This window comes from Camponotus vicinus, unplaced genomic scaffold, assembly GCF_025532165.1.
Source record: "Camponotus vicinus isolate PSW18456_S1 unplaced genomic scaffold, iyCamVici1.0 SCAF_13, whole genome shotgun sequence".
Classification (NCBI taxonomy): Eukaryota; Metazoa; Arthropoda; class Insecta; order Hymenoptera; family Formicidae; genus Camponotus; species Camponotus vicinus.
In genome coordinates this window covers 5,738,786-5,765,251 of record NW_028141949.1, presented here as the reverse complement: position 1 = coordinate 5,765,251, position 26,466 = coordinate 5,738,786, and the positions used below count along the sequence as shown (strand labels likewise).

Genomic DNA, 26,466 nt, shown 5'->3' with positions numbered 1-26,466 from the left:
ATCAAGTATTTAAAAAAAGTAGATTGGGGGATATCGATTAGGGAGAACTGTCGATCGAGAAAAATCAGTCTCCAGATATGCCAATTAATTAGTACCACCGTCACGATATATACTTTGACAACATATATACTGATGTATACGGATACTCCGGTTCGGAGATACTCCGTATACTCTGAAACTTCCGAAGTCATTCGCAACAAGCGGCTTGCTAGCTAGCTAGCTGCCTCGTGGAGTTCTATTCACCACTATGCCGTCACTATCAGTGCCATCGCCACTACCACTATCGCGTTACCGCATCGTTGCCTCCTCCGTCTTGTCCTCCATCGTCACCACCACCTCCTTCAGCGGCCAACCTCCCGACCTCCTCCTCTCGAGACCACCTCCCGCCGGTCTCTTCTGCGCTTCTCGTCGTTCCCTCTCTTTAATAGCAAGCAGAACGTATACCAGCTTCAATTCCGAGCACATATACATGTATACGTGCACACATACACAGTTACATGGTATCGTATCGTGCCGCTAGACAGCGATGGAGAAGAATTAGGGCTGCGAGCTAACCAACGCGGATATTGCCTTTCGTTGTGTCACCGGAGATGTTGCGCATTAATTATGTCGATTAACCCATTAGTTTCTTGCCGCGCTATCCTCCGTTTTTGCGTATTCCATCTATATTTATCTCGTCTCTATTATTGGAATCATTCTTGAAATGCGCATATTGATATTGCGCTTTTTTTTATAGATACACACATGCATTTTACACGTGATGAACATGTTGTGTCTTTCATATATCGTGACAAGTTTATGCGATCACGCTTTCTATTGTCTGATTTTTTTTTTTAATCTGATTGCATTCGCGATGTCGCGTCGCTGTGAAATCGTGTTCGGGAGCTGCCTGTCAATTGTAACGAAACGGTAAAAGCGCACGTGCCACGAGTGGCAAACGAACACGATGACAGAGAGCGCGGCAGATGAGATAATAGATAATAGACACACACCGGGGCGATTGTTCGCGCAAACGCTTTGAATAGACGCCGCGTGGCAGAAGCTCGTAAACGAGGTTCCTGCGAACTTGCCCTCGATTAAGATCATTATCCTTTTTTTACGTCGTTTATCCTAGAGGACTAGAGTCCTGTTACTCGTCAACGTGTACGTGTCAGAAAATTTAATTTATCACTAATCATACCAGTCTCGATTTTATTAATTCTTCAACTAACTCTTAAAAAAAAAATAGAGTCGGTAAATTTGAAGTGCAATAAAATATAAATAATTAGTTGAGACTTCTATTCGTCGGCGATAAATTATTATTTTACGATTTTATTTGCTTCAATGCTTTTCTCGCTTATGTATTTAACTAAACTTTTTTTGAAAGATATAAATTAAAATGATACCGAATTCAAGATTTATATTTCTGATAATAACCAGAAGAGGAATGTGTTAAAAACTATAGCAAAGTAGAATTTTATTATAGTAATTTGTAGAAAACATTAAATTTTCATACAATGTCAATTGCAATTAGTCTTTTATTGGTCATAATTATTATTTGATGTCATTAGCATTTAACGAGCTGTGTTACTGATATATTGTTAATAATATTGTTAATATATTGTTAATATTGTTAATATATTAATATATTAATATAATAATATGTCTAGGATCTTATATATATTAATGTATGCATACAATATGCATGTATTTTTCATTAATTTTATTTTAGGAATTCTGAAAAGCAGTTTTGAAGTAATGTCACGACAAAGGGATTAAATTCTGTCAAATATGGCAAAATCGCGTATAAATTCCTTCATAATTGAAATCCTATATCCTCTTACACAATCTTCATGTCAGCATGTCTGAAGAAAACACGACACTTGCTCGTCAATTTCGATTTTTCCTCCCTCGTTCGTTCTTATCAAAGGAGGAACTCTCGTTCACGCCTTTCCCTTTAATGAAACGTCTCTCGTCGTTCGTTTTCCTTCTTTTTTTACACTCGCGGAAACGTTTTTCGCTCGTTTCTTCGACGCCGGATACGTGTTCTTCCTCGTTCCGTCCACACGCACACGTTCGACGTGGGTGTCTCCTCCGAGCAACACGCTTACGACACGGCCACGACGGTTCCGTTGCATGTCGGAACGCGAGGTTAAAGGAACGCCTCGCGCGAACAGGTTCCCTTCCTTTACTGAGGCGCCGACCGCCGAAGGGAGACGGTGAGTTGCATCAACGACACAGTCGGAGACTGACAATGGACCGCGTTCTCACCGCGCGTTTAAGCATTTAAATCGTGAAGAGTCTGTAGAGAACGGAGTGCATTTCAAGTACAGATACGTGAAAATTGCAAAAAACTACTACGTAAATCCTAATTATCCTATTCCATATTTATTATAGATTTCTTCATTATATATTTATTTATTATTCACAGTGACAGTTTAAAAAAAGAATATCGGGAATCACATGAGAAATTGATAATTCTCGAATAATGAAAAAATTAAAAAAGTGCAAAATATTTTCTTGATTCATTAATATGCGGAAAATAAATCAGAAACTTTCGAGCATAAATTTTTAAGTGAAAATAGGACTAAACGATGGAATAGGACTAGAACAAATTATCCATCACATTGATTTATGCTTCGATAGAGAATGATAGAATTGAGAATGAATATAAAGTTATACTTGAATAGAATGGCAGAATTGATGAAATTTTTTCGGATACGCTCCTCTCGTTAACGATGAAGTATGTGCTTTGATAAATCGTATGCGTTTATCATTAATCGTCGTTTTCCCCGGAGAAAAATGCAACTCGCGTGCTCATAACAAAGCGCAAACGTCGAACGGGACGGTTCTAAAATTGTAAACGTTCCCACGAAGCCGAGTAATTTGTACCGTTCGAGACGCGATCGTTAAACTCTTTCGTGCGGCGATTTAGCAGGTTTCTTGCTGGCAGCGGTGAGCCAGTCAGCAGTCAGCAGAGGCTTAGACGTTGGCGTAATTCGAATCAAATCGTGGCTATTATTAGCTCCTCTAGGACAATACGGCTATACAGTTACTCCCGAATTTGATGAAGTAAAATTCCATGTATCCCTTGTAAAAATGAATTTTTTAGCTTCTGCAAGATGCATGAATCTGTTCTATCAGAAGAATGCAAGTATCTTTCTATATAAATAACACAATTTTTGACTAATTTTGTGAGTCATGTTATATTTCTTGATATCCAGATTATAATACAAATAATAAAATTAAAAATGAGGGATATAAAACAAAGACAAAATAATTGAAAAACTACAGAATGTGGTAAAGAGTTTTAAGAGTAAATAAACTATACAACACATTTATATAAAACTTTAAGTATAAATTAAAATATATCACCTTTCAATCTCGCAAATTCTGACAAAGCCTTCCTAATTTTCGAAAAATTCAACATCTTCAAGCAAATAAAATCCTCGTGCAGCCTTGTCAATCGAGTTAGATGCTAGGCAGAGGCGAGAGAGCGAGCTTTAGCGCACGCAGAGTCAGTGTGGCGAAACCACAAGGCACCGCTCGCAGAGCGCGCGGACGTAGGACAGTGCATCGAGGGTCGATGCCCTCCACCGTGCGCCATCGATGTTCGGTGCTCTACGTATTTTCTCTTTATCTCCTTCTTTCTCTCTTTCTCTCCCCACACACACCGTGGCTTTCTGCCGCCGGATACTATATCCTCGCCCCGGCCTTGTCCCCGGGCTCTCTATTCCACATCGGCCGGATACTCGTCGGACGGTCCTTAGAGGCTCGCATGTCTCTCGCGATGATCGAAAAAGGACGAAGGTGTCCTCTCCCGCCCCCGCGCGTTTCGCTCTGCTCGAGGACAGGAAAAAAGAATATCAACAACAACAAAGAAAGGCGAAAGATGCGCTCTCGAGCTACGAGATGCCTGGACAACACACGCGCGATTATCCTTCTTATTAAATTAAACGCGGCTAATTCCAAGGGCAAACTGATAAACGACGTATTTGCTTAATGACGTAGAAGCAGGTAATTGCGATCGCCGTTCAACAGTTTGTCCGAGGAGCGTTCGTCGAGAGCGAGGTAATCTCTGGGAATCGCGATGCAACGAGCTTACTCGGAAGCAATTACTTCGACCATCTGCTTTTCTCATAGAGCCGACTTTAATCTCGATGATATTTTCATACGAAAATATATATTTGTTGCCTCTTAGTGTTATCTTGTAAATCTCTCGATGCTCTAAAAACAATGTATTTCGTTGAGTCAGCTGTATTAGGAATTTCACATTTTTTGCTGCCTGTATAAACATGACCTTGTCCAGGAAGCATACATTATTATTATCCACTTTATTAAATTAAGCGAGAGAGCCGATTCAGAGTGCAGATAATGAACGACGTGACTTGAAATTAATATCCTAACTTTTTAATGCATTTAAGCATTCGCGAGAAGCAATAAATTATCTCGCGTGTAATTTAATATACGTTGATTACACGTAATATATATCGTATATAAAATAATATGCGTTACATCTTGCACGCGCTTTTCATCTTGATAATTTTTTAAGCTTCCAACCGCTGCGAGGCACACCTGTATGCGTATTGTGAAATTTTCATTTTAGGAATTTAGAAATCTAATGCAATTTTTCTATCGTCCGCAATAATAATACAAATATTTCCATTTTTTCCCATGCATCATAAATTCCTTCTCATTATTAAACAAAAATTTTATATAAAATTTTTACATCTTTCCAATTGCATTCAATTCGAATTAACTGACTCTAGCTTTAGGCTTTTCAAGGGGAACCATCGTAGAATGCGAGAAACGCTGACGGATGAGTGACAGAGACAAAATAGTCGCTCTAGAAAGAAGAATCAATGAATGATTGCTCCCTCTTATTGTTAGTATGCGATGCTCCACAGGTTGCAGTCGCACGTGTATTCCTCGCACGCATATCTCTCTCTCTCTCTCTCTCTCTCTCTCTCTCTCTCTCTCTCTCCTCGATTCTAATCGAGTATGCTCATCGCTCGTGATATCAAATTATCTCCATCCTCTGTTGACTGCTATCTGCTGCTGCAGCCGTTTAAAATCTCTCGCATCTAGTCGCGCCGAATGGACTTCCTTGTTTGACGAGTGGCGCTCGAGCGATTTCAGAAGGATCGCGTTAAACAGTGAGCTATAAATCCCCCTCAGCGTTCACTTCACTAAGGCACTTCGATGAATCACACGAGCCAGTGCTTCTCATTCTCGAGATTAAATTGAACGACGCTTTCTTTCTGTTGCAGTGATCTCGAGGGGGACTTGCACTTGTCAGATAGTGAGGATGAAGAAAAGGTAACGTCTCTGTGGAGATTTTTTATATTTATATCTTAATTACGATCGAATTAAATAAAGTGTGAATTATGACTATCAGTTGCTAAAAATTAGATATTATTGATTACATATTAATGAGATAATGAACATTAGACTTTTTATTCTAATCTATTATTTTTAAACTTGACGTTAAATAAAAGTTAAACTCTTTCGTTTGCGAGCTTAATTTTCCTTTCCTTCTTACAATACAGAGTACTGCAGAGTACTTTCGCAAAACGATACAATCAAGTCGCGATTGAATAAAAGCATTCATCGCGATAAGAAAAATTCCGTTCCACTTTATTTCACGGTGAAATTGCTGATAGCTGATCTTTTTATTCTCTAGGAGACATCGTCGAGACCGACGAAAGCAAACAGGAGTCCAGATCTCACAGTCGTGTAAGTAACTGATTTGTATCCTGATTAATCACATTTTGTCGAAATTAATTTGAGTCACAAGAAAAATCAAGAAAAATTATTTATATATTAATTAATTATATATTTATTATTTATTAACAAATATTTATTAATATTAATTAATTATATATTTATTTATTAAGTATTTATTACCTTTTATAAAAATATTAATTATATAGGAATTATTTTATACATATAGAAACTTTAAAAGTTTCGAGACATTCAAATTTCTTTTCAAACTTATATTTTTCGAATAAATATAGTCAATGTTTTTAATAAAACTTCTATTTTTTTTTAAAGAGTAGGAGGCAGTGTACAGAAAATAAAAAATTATCTTGAAAATATCGTAACTTTTTGATGTCTGTATATTTATTTAATTTTTCATGTTATTAAAATACACACACAATTATTTTCGCAATTTTAGATAAAATCAATAATGATAAATTTTTTAAATTAATTATCATATCACTGGCAATTTTTCAGTTATGTCGATAGCATTACCGCAAATTAAAATATCCAATTTTCCACATCATTTGATTTCGCATTCTTACAGCCTTCCAACGCCGCTGATCCCAGCAATGACATCGGCGCCGACACCTTTATCGCCTATAGTCATGTCACCCATTGGACCGCTGTCGTCACCACGGCCGATCAGTCCGCCCAAATATCCATCACCGAAGCGGACACCGGAACAAGCGATGTCACCTCTGCCTGGCATTGCCAGTCATACGGTGCGTTGCCCTCCGTCGACGAATCCGATCGTCAACCTCGGTCAACCATCGAGCCCAGCGGAGGCGCCACCGAGCTCCGAAAGCGCTAGCACGAGCTCGGGCACGGACTCTGGCACGGATTCCGGGTCGGACAGCAGCGAGGATTCCGAGGACGAGGACGATTTAACATCGGCGCAGCCTCCGGCCAAAGGACCCACGACGCCACCGTCTGTGTCGCCGAAGCAAGAAACTCTGGTCGAGGAACCACCACCTGCCGTGGAGGAACGCCGCTGGGATCTCAGCTCCTTCTTCAACAAGACGGTACAGCAAGATCAGAATTCCGAATCAAAGCCGGCTCAGGTAAGTCGATCTTATATTAATCGGTCGTAGATATCTTTAAAAATTTAAGGAAACGATATTTTCGAAAACGAGATTTTGATTTTGACTTTTATATAAATTCGGATTGTATATAAGAGATTTTTTAAAGATTACGATAAAATTTTTCCAGGATAACGTTAGACGAGAGGACACGCTTGAGATAAAAACGGAGAATAGCAGAGCGCATAGAGAACAGTCTCATGATTGGCAGCTTGATGAAGCCTTGAAGAGAACTCATATAAGCTCTCTCAGCGACAGCGATCATCATTCCGATCAGGAGAAGGTTCATCAGATCGAAGACAATCGCTCTCAAACGGAGAAGCCAAAGGTGACCGATACTAGAAAACGCGGGCGACCTAGAAAATCGAATAAAAGTCCGAAACGTCATCGGACGTCAGACGAGAGTTCGAAGAACAGTAAGCCGCGCAGCCGGACGAGGACGGCTGGTAGTACTTCCGGTAAGAAGAAGCAGCCGAAATCGAAGGAAACGGTGAGTACAAGCGAGGACGACAGCGACTCGAGATCACAGAGTGACTCGGATAGCGATCGCCAATCTACCAAAATATCGACCGTGGTGCCGACGAGAGATGACAAGAAATCGAGACTGAGTGTGTCGTCCAGCGAGGACGAGAGTTCACCGCCGCTGAATAGAAAAAATAACAGTGCCTCCGAGGACGACGCCGCACGATGGGCAAGAGTCTCCTCCATTAAGCGGAATAATTTGTCGGACTCGTCGAAAAAGCAGGACAAGAAGAAAAGTCCCGCCAAGGGCAAACCTAGGCGGCCAAAATCTAGAATAACCAAAGTCACTGGTTCTGACTCCGATAGTGAATCAGAAGTATCTGTAAGGAATCGCATCAAAGTTGCTCGGTAAATTATTTTTCGTAATTATTTAAAATGATTGCTCTTATTTTCTCGTAAACAGTTGTAGAATATAAAAAAATATTTAAAAAATTGTATATGTCTATTTTTATCATTGGAATGTAATATATAATTTTTTGACATCTTGTATGTATGTGTATCAATGAAAATATTAATAATACTACGAAAATACAATACAATAGCGATTTCGCGTCAGATTAACAAGCAATCTCTTATAACTCCTTGTATTGTTATTAATTATTTATTAATTTAATAAACTTAGCAAATAAAGTTTGAAATATTAACAGAACTATTATTAATCGTAGAGTACCTCCGAGACCGCGAATACAACCCACGAGGACGACCTCACCTGATAACTCCGACAGTGACAACAATCCGGCGTCCAAATTACAAGAAGATGATGCCGGTAATGTGCAAGATAAAAAGAAAAGCGACACGTTGCGCCACGTCTTCTCGAAGGGAAGCGGGAAGGGTGGTGGCAAAGGTGGAAAAGGTGGCAAAGGCGGCGGTAAATGTGGTATCTACGTGGAAGAGTACACAAGTAATTCTGCCACTCCGACTGGCGGAGATAGTCCTTACAAGAGACCATCTTCACGGACATCTAGTGGTGGCAACAATATACTTTTGCGCTCATCCCCCGCGCTCACCCACGTGAATGGCGTGCCAAGTCTGTTGTGCAAGGTAGATCTCAACAGGATATCTTCGCAGATATTACTATTAGCAAGAGGACAGGAGCTTAGACGACGTACGGAATTACCGGATACCAGGCCATCTTCGAGACAGAGACCGTCCTCTAGCTTGGCGATTTCGCAACCACCGAGGCCGCCCACGCCAGAGGAGGGAGAAATTGTTGACGCACCGCCCCCGCAACAAATCCCATCGGACCGTGCGAGGATTCATCGCACCGATATCGGTCTATTGAGTAATAATGTTGACAAAAATTTGTTGCGTTCTGTGATCAAAGCTCAGTCAATGTCATCGGGTCTGAAAAACGGTGGTTCTATGCTCGAAAGTAGTACCGGTGGTGCTAATAGTGGTGCCAGTGCGATCGGTGGCGGTAATGCGCCCAAGAGGAAACGTAATCCGAGTTGTAGTTCCGTGTCGAGTTTAAGTCCTGTTCAGTGTTCATTGGATGCGAAAACCAAGAGTTCATCCGAGCATAAGGACAGGAGCCGCAAGAGGCAACGGAGGCACGCTATGAATGACGGCTTGTCTTCTCAAGTATGCATTTCAATTTTCAAACAAAAAAATAAAAAATATAACAACTTTATTTTGCGGATATAATCGTCTTTTTAATTACATCTTTAATATATATACGTATATAATACGTATATAATACGTATTATATACGTATTATATACGTATATATATTTAAGATTGTTACCAAAAAGAAAAATTTAAAAATTCTATTTTTCTTTATTTAAATTGACATAAAAAAATTAACGGCGATTCACAATGTAGATTTGAAGTTATTCTAATAAGAAATAGATTTTACATGTATTCTTATGGAAACATAACATTGTTATATAACAAAGAAAAAACAAAATATAAAACATCTCAATTTTTTGTATAATTATATCATAATTTTTTGGAAATATATTTTTTTTTTTACAAGCATATTTATGATCAAAATTTTTTCAAAATTTTACCTCCTAAAAATATAAAAATTTGAAATTACCGCAAATAATATAAATAAATTCTAAAAATAATTAAATTTAAATATGTTTTATATTATTTGTGTGCTATTTTATTTATATATCTTAGAATATGTATATCGGAAAGATCATGGTTGATTTCTGTTGCCCAAATATATACATATTTGTTTTTGTTTACTGCTATACATATACATTAATCCTAAATGTATTACAAATCTTTCAAAATAGAAAAAAGATCTAAATAAAAGAAGATCTTATATAAAAGAAATTTTATTATAAATCAAAATTGATTCAATTTTTCCTGCGTATGCAGAAGTCACAGTTAACATACTAGGTCACACTAAGAGTTAATATTTATGTGCAGAAGTTGGGAAAAAATAACTTTGATATTTCAAAAATTTTAGGATTTTAGAGAAAAATATTTAATATAAAGGTTGTAAGTTTTAAACAAAATATTATATAGTAATATTAGTATGTGATCTTGGGTAGTATTGTCAAGATTACTTTTATAAATTTATAAATAGTCATTTCTAAGATACACTTTTCATTTATATAAGAAATTGTATATTATGTAAAGACCAAAATTCTGTAATTTATTACTGCTATAATATTTAGTGACATATCATCTTGGGTTAATTTTATAGGTAAAGATAGATATTATTAGAGATATTAAAGATAGAGATATTGGAGACACTTCCGCTACATTATTCAATCAGCCATGACTTCCAATATATGTTTTATTATATATTTATATGATATTATATATTATATATATTATATATTAAATCATATACATAATTTTTTACCTAAAAACATTTTTATTTGTGTATAAATATTAATATTTTCAATTCAATCATTTTTTTGCAAAAATTACACAATATTAATACACATATTGTCTTTATAAAAAAAGTTTTAAAGAAAAAATAGTGTAATTACATAATTCTAAAAAAGCCTGCAGTACTTTTATAATTAGTATTTATTAGTATCATAGATTTAATGAATTTCTAATACCAATGCTAATTTTCTAAAAAAATATATATATAATTTTATTTATATAAAATAATTAAGTCGAATAATTTATTTAGCATATATTGTAATGATATAAATCAGCGTTGTTCAAGAATAGCATAGGGGGTACCATTCTTTTCCTACTGTCTTTATTGCAAACAATCTGGAACTTTCCATTGCATAGACATAATAATAAATAAGAATTAAGCAGTGCAATAGCGAGATGGAATAGAGGACAATAAAGGTACCTATTATGGACAATGCTGATATAAATGACAATTTTATGGAATCATATTTTGATAATTACATAATAGAATGACATCCAGCCGACAAATCATGAAAGGGACGAGAAACAAGATACGAGCTTATTGCCGCCACCACCTCTTCCAGCTCAGCGCGTCTACTATTCTTACTTCGATCCACAGAATGAAATTTTGGAGGATCAGGATAGGTAAAGTCTTTTTGCATCTTAATAAGTTTGTTAATGGGAGAATAAAATTTGACAAATTTTTCCAAGTAGTTGAATCTTTTATATAAATTATATAAATATACTATATAAATATACTTATATAAATATACTCATCACATTAACATGTTAATGCACGATGACTAATTGGATTTTATTTTATGCTGATTCAGATTAAACATAAATTACTAGTCCAATTTAGTCAATTACTAATCCAGATAAACACAATAATATCATTAAATAAATTTTTTTGATGACTTAAAAAATCTTTAATATCATGACAGTATGTTTGAACGCACGAGATTTGCGTTTCAGGGACCATGACCAGTACCTGACTGAAGCTAAGCGACTGAAGCATAATGCTGATGAGGAAAACGAGCTTACAGCGCAGGGCATGATGTATTTAGAGGCCGCTCTCTACTTCCTTCTAACTGGTGATGCGATGGAGTCGGACCCAGTCACGGAGAAAGCCTCGTACACCATGTACAAGGATACTCTTAGTCTCATCAAGTGAGTACATTTCTAATTAAAACGTGCGCAGGCACGACGAGAAGAGAGCGCGTCTGCTAATTAAAGCGATCCCCGATTTTCCCTTTGTTTTGCAGATACATCTCGTCAAAATTCAAGAGCCAATCCAACAATACACCCGAGAATAGTATACATACGAAGTTAGCTATTCTAAGGTGAATATTTTTTTTCGAGAGTTCGCTGTATTACATCGGTCTTGTAACAGTCTCAAAACCACGATTGTTATTTGTCATTTTTAGTCTTTGGTGCCAGTCGCGCTTGTACTCCAAACTTTATAACTTACGCAAACAGGAAGTGAAAGAGGTCCAAAAGATTGTCAACGACTTCAATCAAAAGGTAAGCTTTTCTCACTATCCCATCACGTAATACATTATATAATCATTTATCTGATTGAATACATTTTAAACAGTATTATGATTATCTTGCACGTAAAATTTGATACGTATTTGAATCATAGTTGATTAAGAATTTTATTTTGGTATTTTCAGCAACCTGCTCAGACAACTCCAGTGCAGCCGGAGGGACAAGGTACACCTTCTCTTTCACCTACGCCGTCGCCCGCCGGTTCAGTAGGTTCGGTTGGCAGTCAGAGTTCCTCTGGATATAGCAGTGGCGGACAACATCCAGCAACATCAGGCCAATATGTTAGTGTGCCATTGCACGTATACAATGCGATGATGAAGCAGAATCAGTATTCAGGATTACTTACAAACGGTCACGATTTATGGGACCAGGCAATAAAACAGGCGAAACAGGAGGAGCACAGAAGTATGTATGAAAAATTAATCAACATGTCAGATGATTTTCGTTCCGATCTTAATTACTATTTTATATCTTCGTGCTTTCAGATTTTTTCATTGACTTGGATCGAAGATTGGGACCCCTAACTTCGTATAGCTCATTGCGCGAGCTCGTGCGATATGTTCAAGCGGGTATAAAGAAGTTACGAGCTCTCTGACCACAGTGGCATAGCCCCCGACCACCTACCCCAAACTACATTACCTCCCTTCCTCAAAACATGGTCACCTACCCGACCATGTTTACGTAGTTGTGTTGATACTGCATTAATCATTACAACATCATCTCTGGTCAGGCAAGAGATATAGAAGAAATAGGAAGAAGCGACGGTGATGTATCGATGACGAGTGAAATCACGGACTATTTTCTCTAAGAAAAGTGGTCTCGGGGGTACGACCGAATCGATAACGAGGGTCATGGCAATCTCTAGAAAGAGAAAACGAGAATAGAGCTCGTGGGATCTCCCTTAGTCGGGCGATCTGCAGACGATATGGGGGCATTCTTCAGATAAATTTAGCAGCAAGTTTATAGTCAATTGCGAAGCGCGTGTGCCTGAAAGGCGCAAGGAAAAAGCAGCCGAGCGGAAGGAGGAGCTGCTTATCTTACCACGGTGCATAACGAACCTCGTGCACTTTGTTTAGAGCACGTGTTACTTATTCTCGAGGCGCATTGAAGAATCGTTGAGCGGAGATGATATTGAGGCGTTCGCCAACGAGCGCATTAAATTTCCTAGCGAGCCGCAGTGATAACTTGTGTCTATTTTTCCGAAGTGTCCGCTTTTGTAAGTTAACGCATGTAGATATCAATGTAAGAGATGTCAGAGGTCAGAGCGAAGAAAGAAAAGAGGGAAAGAAAGAAGAACGAAGATAAAAAGGATAAAAAGTGTGAAATCACAAAGGGGTAGTAGAAGTGCCACTGAAAAGCGCCCGTGTGTTCTCGCTTCACGGTGCGCCACAGCCGACGTTACCTGAAGCATGAGTATCGTTTCGGCGATTCAAGTGCGATGAATAAAACGAGAATATATACATATTTAATATATATATAGTTTATTACCTATATAAATATATAAATAGTTATATAAAGATAAGAATATATTTATAATAACGAAATCAGACAGAAAGAATGCATCTCGCGCGCCGGCGCCGCGTTTCAGTATAGGGGAACAGATGACAGAGTTGTATTCGCAAATGGGAATAATATCGTGATAAAATGATGAGAGAGGGGAGGAGACGATTAAAGTGTTTTCGGTGAAGAGATGCGCGAGCAACAGGATCAACAACAAGATCGAGCGATGTATTATAGTTACGTCTAACATTTACGTGCGAAGAACGTCGTCTCTTTTTTTTCTTTTTTTTGTAGATAGATCATGGGGAAGTAATTTAGACTAGCGTAATTAATATGCAACACAGAAAAAGCAGTAACAAATGTGACTACCGATACATATTATTTACATTATCTAGAGTTAACCGGGGGATATGTAGAGGTTCTTAGATGAAAAGAAAAAAAAGAAAAGTACAGATATACCGCATACACATATACCATACATAGCATCATTTGACGAAATGAAACGCAGGCGAGGGAAGAACAAGGCATGATAAATGATGGACGATCGAGAGTTGGACAGTGTAGACATGAGATGATAACAGAAACGGTGAATAAAAAGCAAATACACACACGGATAAGTAAGTTGCTCATGTGTATATTTTTGTAAATAGGTATTTGTGAGAGTGCCGCGCCGTCTTGAGGGCGGTCTATCGTCCGATTGAATTTGCGATAGACCGGCCCGCCCCAATTTTTGCTACCACAATTCTTGTCGAGAATCAGATAAAAGAGAAATCACAAATAAGTAGAGGAAAAAAAAGAATATAAGAAGAGACGTAATGAACACATGACGAGATATCCGTTGAATTTGTTCGTTGAATGAAAATTAACGCGGTTTCTTTCTTTGAGAATTTTTCAAACGGATTTCTGTTCTGTCCCCGTTCTTACAATCGCTTCTCAATATCGACAGGTCAATCGCGCTGGGGAGAATTTCCGAACGTGTTACGATAACTTAATTGTTCAAGTTCGTGGAGATTCGGCTCGTCTCACGTTTCAAACGCATCTCTTTCCCACGATCGATGAGAAATTGATGACACTCTCGGATGAATCGCGTTTTATCAGCGAAAATGTAACTAATTAATTAAACTATACTATATATTATATAATATAATATATATTATATAATATATATATAATAATTAATAGCATGACTGCGAGTTTACTTTTCTCGATAACGCCGAGTTTGTGATGACTCGATCTTTTGATCACAAGATCGATGGAAACGTGATAGCGTAGCCTAACATATCCGATTTGAATTTAATTCCTCAAATCAAATCAAATGGGCATCAAACCCCATTAGATCGGAGAACGATAAACAGCATTCTCCGAAAACGTAGGACCAATTGTCATTTAAACAATTCTTACGATAAAGTCATTCTGCTGTCTTGTTGTTGATGTCGCAGCTAGCAACTGCAAAGAAAAAAAACAAAGATCTAAATGAAAGCAGACGGATTGGCGGGACGATGACGGCCCATAGTTACTAAGCGCGGTCCAATGGTTCACGGGATACAATTTTATATTTCGCGAGTGCTAAAGGATAAAAAGAGAAGAGAAATAAAAATAATAATAAAAAAAAGAATCTATTAAGGAGCTTTGATATTTTCGAGACACATATTTATAGCAGATACATATATCAGGCCCATTTTCCCGCCGAGCCAACCGTCCGAAACGAACACAGAAACGTAAATTTGACAAAGTCCCAAATCACAAATTCGTGAAGTTTATCGGGAAAGGAACGGCAGAAAACCGAGAGAAAGAATATTTATTACAACTTGATAAAGAGAATAAATATTCGCGCTCGCTACATGATGGATGGAAAATTATATCTATTATATAGATTTTCTTTTTTATTAAATATTTTTTTCGATGATTTCGAGCTGATCTATGTTCCTGTATAATTTCCAAAGATAAGTGAAGGGTGCTGTTGCTCCGTAGTGTGCTGGATAAGCAATGCTTAGTTTTGATCAGAAAGTGCTTCTTTCTGGATCTTTTCTAATTTTCTTTTCGTTTTTTTCTTTGCTTTTTTTTCTTTTTATTGAGCAGAATGAATGATACGCGAAGTTGTATCGCACGATTTTTGCTGTAACTCTTAAGGTCTATCGTTACTGTTATTGTTAACATTGATGAGATATTATTGACGATAATAACAGTGTTATAATCAGTAATAATAATTATAATTACTATAATGATAATGTAATAGTAACAGTAACGATGTTACTATTTATATATAACATTTATGTTACAAATAATATTGTTATTACATTCTTTTGAGATGTATTTTAATGAGTGAGATAACGCGAAAACGAGGTAAAGCGATGCGTGGAGAAAGAAAACAAATCCGTTAGCGCACGCACGCGCGTTATGTGCGAAAAATGTATATTATTTCTATTTTCACTACGGAACGATGGGTATCGGGATCGGGCCAGAATATCGCGTGCGTATTTGTAAATGACCTCGGTAGAGAATTTAGTTAGCGCCATTTAATTTAGTCTTCTTAGTCTCCCCCTTCCCTCTATTGCACACCACTCCGTACTTGTAAAATATTTATATGTATATATTATTTATATATACATACAATATATATTGCGTGTATATACATATATATGTTAAGGAGACAAAGCATACACGCACACCCCAAACGCAATCTTATATAATTATGGATTATATCATATATATTATTACATTATTAACAATTACACTGCATTGATAATTATTTTACTATATTTGTGCGGGATATATGGCGTACTATTACTCAATTCCGAATGCAGAAGAAACGTGTTAGCCGCCGCTAAACTTTCCCATCCATTGCGATTGTGCCAAAAAAAAAAAGAAAAAAAATTCGCCTTCAAACAGTCACGGCGATGCCTGCTATTATTTAGTTGTTTGAAACAACCCTCGCAGATTAATTAACACGTTATTCTTCACATAATCTTTCATCATTAAAGTCCTCCAAGTATACACAAGAATAGTATATAAGTTCCTTTGCTCGCTCTGTCCATGATTGTCAACGTTGACATATTATAAAAGAACTCGGTTTAAGACCTTTTTGTTAAATAATTATGTCCAGAAAAGATTATAAATGTATGTCATTTTATACATACATACATACATATATATATATATATATATATATATATATATATATATATATATATATATATATATATATATATATATAATTACGATTATTTATTGGTTGAAAATGAATTAATTATTATATTTTTTCTGAATTATTATAATTTAATTATTGTATTAATGTATAATTTATATTAAATAATATTACAAAATTACATATTTAAATTATATATTATAAAATTATTGTATTCTTTTTCTATTATACCTAATAATTGTAAAAGTTATATATTGAGAGAGACACACACACACACACACACACACACAAATATATATATATATATATTGTTATTCGACGATTGCGAAAAATTTCAAACCATTCAGTTTTTCTTTATATTCGAGATACGTAAAATTCTTAAACCGAGCCCATACGGGGAAAAAAAAAAAAAAATCGATGCGCGTGGCTGTAAGATGGTGATTTCGCAAAAGGAAGACGGGCAAACGGATAGGGTAGTTTAACGGCAGCGTATTCCGATGCTGGCAAAGCAATCGTATTGTTCTGGTTGTACCGAGCAATACACACATAACTCGATTAATTGCGTTGATTGTGTGTATATAACGACGATACGATCTATACACGAACTCTGCGTACGACGGCGAGGGTAGAAGCTGTTCTTTTCGTCCTTTTACAAATTATAATTTGTTTCTTGTACCTCCGTAGGCTTCCAAACGTGTGTTTATCACGCTCGGCCTGATTATGAAACGAAACGGATTACAGCCGCGAAAAACGGTTTTGTTACATATATGTATATCATTTTTGTATTACGATGTTTGTGATAATGTTTGTGAACGTGTTCCAGAGAATCTACCCTCCCTTCGTGAGACGCGGAGTTTCGTCGAGTCGAGCAAGCAATAGATATGCGACAGACGATGGTCTCTATTACGACCATGTGGTACACGTGCTGAGATATATATATACATATAGATATATGTATACACATATACACCAAGCTTAGACTTACATACATCGACTAATTATCTGTTTGACGACATACTTAACGAATCATTTAGTGACAGACAGACATGGAGACGGAAGAATAAATTGGAAGATTGAAGGAATAATAGTAGGCAAGATTAATCGAAAGGATTAACCAGAAGAAAGAGTTGAAGAATAATCATGTGAATGACAAACCGCACCAAGGAGAGACCAAATTATATCGCTTAATGAGATATAATTACCTATTTGCTTTTTCTTCTATTTATTTTAATTGTTAATTATTATATTTATTGGCGCGGAGGGGGTTGACACAAACATTGATACACGTACGTTGATACACGCGTAATTTCCGGAATACACACAAATAACGAACGTGCCCGGTCGAGTCACCGCAAATCACCGCAAACTGATGTAAAATAGGGCAAAATTGTCGCAAATATTTTAATTGTTAGAAAAATTTTAAAGTTGCTTCTGTTATAAACAAAGCGACAGTAAACTGCTCGCTGAAGAGAAAGGTATGTCTAAAGACATTGACCTACGTTAATCACACCGACTTACGTTAATCATCTCGACCGAAATCCTTTTACTTTCTCTCCGTTTTACGCAAGAGAGATCGATCAGCAGGATATTAAAAATAAAAAACAAAAATTGTTTGAAATGATTATTAAGCACAATTATTGTTTTTGCTGGAAATGCAACGATCGCATAAAAATAATGTGATAAAATTCAATAACGCGCGACTAAAGAAACGTTATTTTTATAAAATCATGCATACGATTATATATTAGATACGATTATATATTGGAAATATATCAATACTTGATTGTCGAAATTACAGCATAATGTAATTAAATTTAATTGATTGATTTGACGCTGCATGATCGAACTTTACTCGCGTACACAATTCTAGACTCTACGTGATTCATGTTAATCGCGCAATTGCACGAATCTTGAATGATAGCGTCAATCGATCAACATTTTCGGCCGTGCGCATTATCCACTGTAGCAATACAACTTCCTCGTTAATTACGGATTGTTTATATATTTCGTCGTTGGTACACACATTTTTCGACACATGTAGTGGAAGAAAGCAAGTACAAAATTTACATAGCGGCCACACGAAGTGACTTGTAATACTCTATCCTTCGACGAATGTATTTCGTAAACGTTCCAGATGCCTCATCTTGTACATCAAGTGATTAATATAAAGGCAAAATTCTTTAATAGTTACACTATCTCATTCCCTTTTATTACTCACGTTGCCAAAAAAAACTCTGTAAATTGAGATCGTAAATTGATTTAAATAAATCGGTCGCACCTAGATGATAGCCCTTTGTCGGCGTGCTCTTTTTTGTTTTCCTTTCGCGTGTGATCTCGCTTCTTTCATTTTCATTCGATTGCAACGCAAGCCGAGGAACTTTCTTGGCTTCGGTTTGGTTCTGCCTTTTATGGGTGTCTGATCAGATGTCTTTCCTCATTTTTTGCGTGCGCTTTGCTTTTCTCCGACATAAACGCGCAATGCGAAACGCATATTTAATTTTTTGACGGATCGACAGTTTTCGACTTACGCTCGTATGCGAGAGGAGGACAAAACAAAGTAAAACATACCACGTGAGATAATGGCGACAGTTGAGATAAAACTCGTGGGAGAAAGAGACCCGTGACAATATATACATATACATATATATATCTATATATTTGCGAGATATTTTGTGAAACAGGGCTTTTTTACCTATTTTATAGTAATCTCAGCTTATAAACGGATTGAAGAGAGAGTGGGAGCGAGAGCGCCTTTTACTAAAAATAATAAATTAAAATGAAGTGAGAGACGAGGATGTTGGTGAAATGACGTATAAGCGGTTGATAAGCGGTCTGTAAATGCGTACATACAGTAGCACAAATGCCGTCATTTAACGGGGACGGTTTCACCATAACGTGTACCCTATATTTTGTTTATGTTTGCGCCTTATAGATTAGCATTATTACTATTATTCTAATTATTATTGATTATTTTGATTATTATATTATTATGTTTAGGATTCTTAATTATTATTATTATTATTATTATTATTATTATCATTGTGTATATGGTATAAATTGTAAAAAAGAACATATTTACTATATCATATTCATTTTACGGGGACTCTCCCGAATGAACAAATTGTTTAAACTAAAAAATGAAGGAATAAATAAAATATTGACCAAAAGAAAGTACTTACTTTTCTATCACCGATACACTTCGCTGATCTCTCTCCTTCCATTCTTTTTCTTCCTTTTTTCCTTCTTTTTATTTTCTAATTTGTAGTGTTTCATTGTATAATTGATATAATTCCGACAGAAATATCAATACAAAGACATCGAATTGAAAAATGAAATGTAAAACAAGTCAACTGAAATGTAGCAAGTTAACTGGTTTAATTCTCCCTGTTCTTTTTTTCTGATTTATACAATCCAGCATCTATCATGTGACTTCGCCACATTTTGTTAATTTTCTTGGTCCGTGAAAAATCCAGAATTAAACTCAATAGTATATAAGTTAATATAAATGCTTTGACACATATCGTTCTTGTACTTCGTTACTCTGTTAAAATGTGCATGATTCAGATACGCACTGTTTTTTTACTGAATTACTTGTCTGTTATTCATACAAGTAAAAAAAAGCGCGTATCTGAACATTCCTTTAAATTCCAAGCTAAATCGGTTTTTAGTGCTAATATCGAAAGTTTACCGATCGTTCCAGATTCATTTCTTGTATTCTTCTTTTCTTTCTTCCCGACCGCTTTCCAGTTTTGATATACGGGACAGAACCACCAATTGCCATCTCCAGCGCAAAGATTATAGTGGCAAAAGCGTATCCAATTCCAAGAATATAAAAACTGAATGTTAGATGCTTTAGCGACATTATATCGAAGCTTTTCTTTGTTAAAGCGGTTCTTCTCTCTTCTTCGCGTTTTATTTCCCAGAGAATCCCATCTTGAATTTTCTTAATCAATCCAGCCTGCATCATCCGATGTATAATATCGTTCATGCGTTTATACAGCGGCCAATTTTCGCGGGTGATATATGAATGTAACATCGGATACAGTATTCTTGATTTAATAAGATTTTTATCCTTGATTTTATAAAGCAAATAATGGCAGTCACCGATGCATACGGCAGTCGACGAGTTTTCAACATGTTCTATGCAATCTTTGTAGTTAGCTGTCTTGAAGCGCGATTGGAATACAGGATTATATTCGCCAATCATATCCTGGAAGATCTTTGGTCCGTAGAAAATATAACCGGCATCCTTAAAAAAAGAACCAACAAAAAATTAACCTTTTTCACTTATATCAATATATAATATATATAATATTATATATATTATATAAAAAGATAAATAATAATTGTAAATATTATATATATACAATATATATAATATTTGTTCAATAATACTCTATCTGATTTAAGTAGATATGTATATTATTTTATAGGCAAATAAAAATACGAAATATTACAAATTCATATGAAAATTGTTTGAACGTAACATTATATGAGAATTTTTGTTGAATATTTTTTTAAAAATTTCAATATAAAGATTTAAAAGTCAATTTAATGTTTTTGAATGTTATTTTTTTTTATTTTCATGTAATAGCGCTTATGAGAACAATAACTTAATAAAAAGTTACTTAATATTATGAAAGGTTGTAAATTAAACAACTCTGAAAAATCTCAAATTTTAGTAAATATCAATTTACATTTACCAATATGTTTAATTTGATATAATAACCTTAATTTAATAATATCTATGTTTGGCTTTTAAAAGAGTGTTATTAATTAAAAATCTTTCATGATCTTGAATAATCTTTAATTAATAGGTTATTGAACTCATTTCAACTATTATTACACAGCAAAAATATATCATTTAAAAAAATTAAGTTGATTTCAAAATCTCTTGCATATTTTCACTTACAAAAAACTAATCATATTATATAGATTTAACATGCGCTTCAAAATAAAATAATTTAGAAACAATTCTTTCGTATCTTTAATTATAAAATACTATTATAATAATAAATATTTGCTTATAAAATAACCATATTTATTTAAATAAGATTGAATACAGTATATATAAAAAATTTATTATTAATTTAACGAGAATTGAGATATATATCTAGAGAGGAAAATAAAATGTGTGAGATTTTTCCATTACCTTGAGACTTTCTATGGTGTCGATATCGCGATAATAAACCGGCACAGTGAGCAAAGATGACAAATGACTTTGGAAGAGAGCATTTATATTAAGGAATAAAATCAACGCCATACATATGAAGATCCTCGCGGAATCAATTTTGGGCGGATGTAAAAATCCTCCGCAGACCACAAGTCTCATCACCTCTAGCCCAGCTTTTATATATCCCACGCTTTTCACAAAAATTACATAAGTTAACAAGCATATTGCGATTATTCCCATTATTACTTCTGGCGACATAAAAGTTATTATCTTGATGAATTCGGAAATCGGTTTCTTTGGTTGCGCAATCACGCAAACTCCTGATCTCATATAGGGATATAGGTATCTGAAAATAAATAAAATATTACTTTTTAATCTCTCCCCTATAAAGTTTTCATTAATTTGCAATACATAGAAAAGAAAATTCCTCTCTCCCTCTCTCTCTCTCTCTCTCTCTCTCTCTCTCTCTCTCTATCTCTCTCTCTCTCTATGATATTAGTTATTTATTATCTATTTATTATTTATATTTAAATATTTAGTTTTTATATTCCTGTAAAAGGTGTAATAATTTAGGTGTAATAATTTAATAAGAATAAGAATAAGATAAGATAAAATAAGATAAAATTCAACAAACACTCTTTGTAAGATTATTATAAAGTATGACATATACTTGACTGTCTTATGAATATAATATAAATCTATTTAATGTATAAAGTTTATATGATTTAATTAGATCCTTAAAGAATTCTTGAAGAAAAATCTTTAAGGATCATCTTAAAGACTTAATATAAATTGTTTTTGATATTTTCTTGGAAAAAATACTAAGAAACATACCTGCCTTTCCATAATGAGATCATATATACCGTATTCATGGTAATGTCTATTTTCTTATCGTTCATAGAGATTACAAAATCTTCAAAAGTAACATTCGGTCCTTTACGGCCCATCGAATAAGGTTCTCTATGAAGGATAGTGATCTCGCGACTTGCATTCAGCTTATTTAAAAGTATTTTAATAATCTCACTGTCTTCACCACGAAATCTTTCTTGTTTTGATAAACTTAAATTAACTTTGATGTGTGGTTCCATCTTTACGGTATTTAATCGAATTTGATATCTATTCCGAATGGTCGTTTTATCAAAATTCAGTTCTATGCATATATCGCTGTCTAAAAATATAAAAAGGATAGCTATTCAAATTTTTTTGATACATTTTCTAAGGATCACGCAAAATTAATAATGTTTTATTAATAATGCATTATACATAATAATTACAAAAAGAGAGTATATATCTTGTTAATTTATAAAAAGTATTTATCTAAAATAATATAACAAATAATAAGCAAATTAAATTTCACCTTACTTTAAGATATTTTATATTATTGAAAATTAATTTCCGCGAATTAAAGCCACATCGCGATAATTCGAGCCCAAGGAAGAAACAATACTTCCTTCTTTCTGATTAATCGTATATTTCAAATTAAAAATAATTAACAAAAAACGAACATTTCGGATCATATTTTGATCCCTTTTCAGCGCGAGGTTAACAATATGAGACAGTGTTGTACGGTGACGCATTTAATTGAAAATATATGTTCTCGATGCATAGGTAATGTTAAATTGTATCTCGCAGAGATCTGGTAAGCACATTGTTTTTAATAATTCTTTAAATTATTGTAATTGTAATGTGTTAAGTCCCAATAAATCAGATTCCTGTTTTTTACAAATTTATAACTGTATACCGTTGTGTATATCTCATATTAGTTTGAGATTCAATGATGAAAATTAAAGCGCGGAATCTGTTTATTGGGGACTTAACACATTACAATTACAATAATTTACAGAATTATTAAAAACAATGTGCTTACCAGATCTTTGCGAGATACAATTTAACATTACCTATGCATCGAGAATATATATTTTTAATTAAATGCGTCACCGTACAACACTGTAACTCATATTGTTAATGTCGCGCTGAAGAGGAATCAAAAGATCATCCGAAACGTTCGTTTTTTGTTAATTATTTTTAATTTGAAATATACGATTAATCAGAAAGAAAGAAGTATTGTTTCTTTATTCCAACTACCGTGCTATATTTCTAATTAGCCAATTTCGATTTAATATTTAATTATTATTATTATCCGAACCAAATTTCAATTTATTTAATTTTTAATTTGCGCGTTAATATGTTTCCTTAAATAAAAGAAAGAAGAGAATAAGATAAAGAGAAAAAGAGAGATACCATGTATGTATTTCCTCTTCAATATTATCCAAGGATGGCTGGCTCGCCCTTTGACATATTCTACTTCGTACCAGTTGTCTGGCGTACTGTTCGAATACGGATTAAACGTGTAAAGAACAATTCCATCGTCTGGATCGATGCATATGAATATAACCGAGAGCAAGTCATATTCCCAAGCTGTCCAGAGATATGAGCGAGCATTTATACAACCCCGAGTCTCGGTTTGCTTATCGATTAGGATATAAAATCCTTCTGGATTCGCCCATGGCGAATCTTTTGTTCTCTGTGGAGAAAAAGAGTATATAATGATTAATTATCATTTTCATTTACTATATAAATTGAGTTATATTATTTAATTAATCAATTATAATATATTGATATCTTTCATATTCTTATAATTTAATTGTTTATAATAAACACGATACGGGTTTCGAGTCTTCAAAAAAATGATAAACAAAGATTGATGTAAATATGGTTAAGAAACTATACTTAAAAGATTTCGTTTTTGAGTTGCGATGATTAAAAATAAAACAATAGTTCTTCGCAGATTAATTATTATGACTACAAATAGATTCACAATACATGTATATATAAGTTTATATTTTCAATTAAATTGCCAAAATATATTAATATTTAATTGCCTGTTTGAAATATGAAGATTCGAAGAGAAAGAAGAACAAAACAAATTTTTATCATCGACAAAAGTAAGCTGTCAGAACTGATACAAAAGCAATACAAATGTGGACAGAAGTAACATATAATTTAGGCTAGTGAGACCAAAGATAATTAGATGCACGTTTTAATATCAAATTTGTTTTTATAAACAACAAATCCTTATATAATAAAATTTTACTATATATTTTCGACTTATTTTTATATAGAATCACCTCCCTTTTGTTTGTACAGTTTTTGGTTACATTCGATATTATTATACATGTTTTTTCATAAAATTACATATTTATATTACGTTGTTTTATTATTATTTACCTGTAACAGAGCTCGCAAGAGAGGTTGAGAAGATGTCACTAACACAAAACGATGTGCCTTTCGAAGAAAATGGACGAAATTGTAATTCTTGAACATTAGAGGAGAATGTCTTGTCAAGGTAAATTTCTGGAGGACATCCAATCGAGGATTCGTTTCATCTATCAATGCTATGGGTATCATATTGATATGTGATTGTACAAGAAATTCATTACAATCTCCGCCCAGTACTAAAGTCAAATGAGATTCCGTTGGTAGACATCTCATTAAAATAAATACCTATAAAATTAATATTATAATAATATATTAAAATTACAATAATGGAGAGAGAGAGTGTGATAATTTTATTATGTATTTACAAATAAAAAAGAAATATTTTTTTTGACAAGTTTAAAATGATATTGTAATATGATAATTTGTTATAATAATATACAATAACAAACGTATATGACGCGGATAGAGTCATTTTTATAATAAATAAAAATATTTCGATTTTTTATCTCGAACATATTTGAAAATTAACTTACCGATGCTACTAAATCTGTATAGGAAGGCCGTTCTTCTGACGATGTAACATTATTTTTAATAATGAGAGGAAATACGTCTACAATTAATAATGAGAAGAGAACACAGAGAGACACGTTTGACATACTTTCGAAAATTTTACTATATAATAATACAATATTAAACTTCTGAGAATAAATTCTTTTTACAGAGAGAAAGTCTGCTGACTTTGCTATTCCGATGAAAAATAAACGAATGTCAGGCATGTTTATAATACCGTGCTTTTATAATATTTACACAGTTGATCGATTGTATTCAGATAAGCGCATGTGTATATGTGCCATATTTTATTTTTATAATACTGAATTTTATGCTTTCACCTATTTATAAAAGTAAAAAGATAATGTTCTAAATTGCGTGATCAGAAGAATATTTTAACATAGAAAGAAATATATCTGTAGTAATATCTTTCTTCGACGTATGTGACATGATATAATAAATGAATATGTCAGTTTAATAAGCGGGTTAACTATCGACAATAACGCCTAACATGATGGAACAGATTGAAAGATATTTGATTTGGTTTGTTCTGCATTATATAGTCTGTATTCGTTGCAATAATATAATTTGCACATTTATTTTTTTATGAATTATTTTCTTCGTATGCATATTGTTTATTTCTCATATCTAAGAAAAGAAATTTTTACTATTGAATAAAAGTTATATAGCTTTATTTTGATTTTTGTAATAAAATAATTATATATGTTTTGTAATAATATAACAATATTACCAGAAGCAATAATAAAATATCTCTATTCACTTTTAATCATGCTATTAAATATTTTTTCATCCTTGAGAAAACAAATAATTGTTCTTAAGATAAATGTACAGCTACATGTTGCAAATTCATTTTTTCTTAAAAACAATTGTACGTTTTCTTTACTTCAATTGATTCTTCTTATTATACATAAAAGTACTAAGGTAAATAATAATAAATAATAAATAATAAATAATAAAAATAATCGAGAAAATGAACATTTTATAAATATTTTATAGTTTATGTAAAATTATGTCACAATTGAGAATATAAAATATTTCATAAACTATATTCAATTTTTGATTACTCTAAATTCAAAACTTTTACGTGGAATATTGTTAGAAATTGATTTATACGATGAAATTAGTTCCATCTAAGA

General features: G+C 34.0%; 2 protein-coding genes across 6 annotated transcripts in view; one reads left to right on the top strand and one right to left on the bottom strand.

Annotated features, from left to right (window-relative positions):
• The window catches only part of Lilli (AF4/FMR2 family member lilliputian), a 199,036-nt gene extending 179,494 nt beyond the window's left edge, over positions 1-19,542 (top strand). For 4 of the 5 annotated variants that reach the window (XM_083086823.1, XM_083086824.1, XM_083086825.1 and 1 more), the window contains 11 exons: positions 5,250-5,298; positions 5,663-5,715; positions 6,287-6,803; positions 6,952-7,691; positions 8,009-8,924; positions 10,681-10,817; positions 11,148-11,342; positions 11,438-11,515; positions 11,600-11,696; positions 11,849-12,128; positions 12,209-19,542. In XM_083086823.1, coding sequence (XP_082942949.1) covers positions 5,250-5,298; positions 5,663-5,715; positions 6,287-6,803; positions 6,952-7,691; positions 8,009-8,924; positions 10,681-10,817; positions 11,148-11,342; positions 11,438-11,515; positions 11,600-11,696; positions 11,849-12,128; positions 12,209-12,318 — 3,172 coding nt within the window. In that variant the 3' untranslated portion in view covers positions 12,319-19,542. Of the gene's footprint in view, positions 1-5,249; positions 5,299-5,662; positions 5,716-6,286; positions 6,804-6,951; positions 7,692-8,008; positions 9,321-10,680; positions 10,818-11,147; positions 11,343-11,437; positions 11,516-11,599; positions 11,697-11,848; positions 12,129-12,208 lie in introns of those variants that run through there. The other variant, XM_083086827.1, reaches the window with a different exon arrangement.
• Positions 18,703-25,457, bottom strand: LOC145964267 (uncharacterized). Its single transcript, XM_083086829.1, has 6 exons — positions 25,294-25,457; positions 24,770-25,045; positions 23,783-24,065; positions 22,376-22,709; positions 21,521-21,887; positions 18,703-20,617 (listed from the first exon to the last, which is right to left on the bottom strand). The coding sequence occupies exons 1-6, from the start codon at positions 25,414-25,416 to the stop codon at positions 20,039-20,041; spliced, it is 1,962 nt and encodes a 653-aa protein (XP_082942955.1). The 5' UTR covers positions 25,417-25,457; the 3' UTR covers positions 18,703-20,038.
• Between the last annotated feature and the right edge of the window lie 1,009 nt (positions 25,458-26,466).

What these genes read in the sequence shown, in the direction of transcription:
- LOC145964267 (XM_083086829.1), bottom strand. Translation starts at nt 25,416, where the DNA reads ATGTCAAACGTGTCTCTCTGTGTTCTCTTCTCATTATTAATTGTAGAC. An exon ending in TCTTGCGAGCTCTGTTACAG is followed by an intron (nt 24,066 to 24,769) that starts GTAAATAATAAT and finishes TTTTCTCCACAG; the next exon opens with AGAACAAAAGATTCGCCATG. An exon ending in ATCTCATTATGGAAAGGCAG is followed by an intron (nt 21,888 to 22,375) that starts GTATGTTTCTTA and finishes ATTTATTTTCAG; the next exon opens with ATACCTATATCCCTATATGA.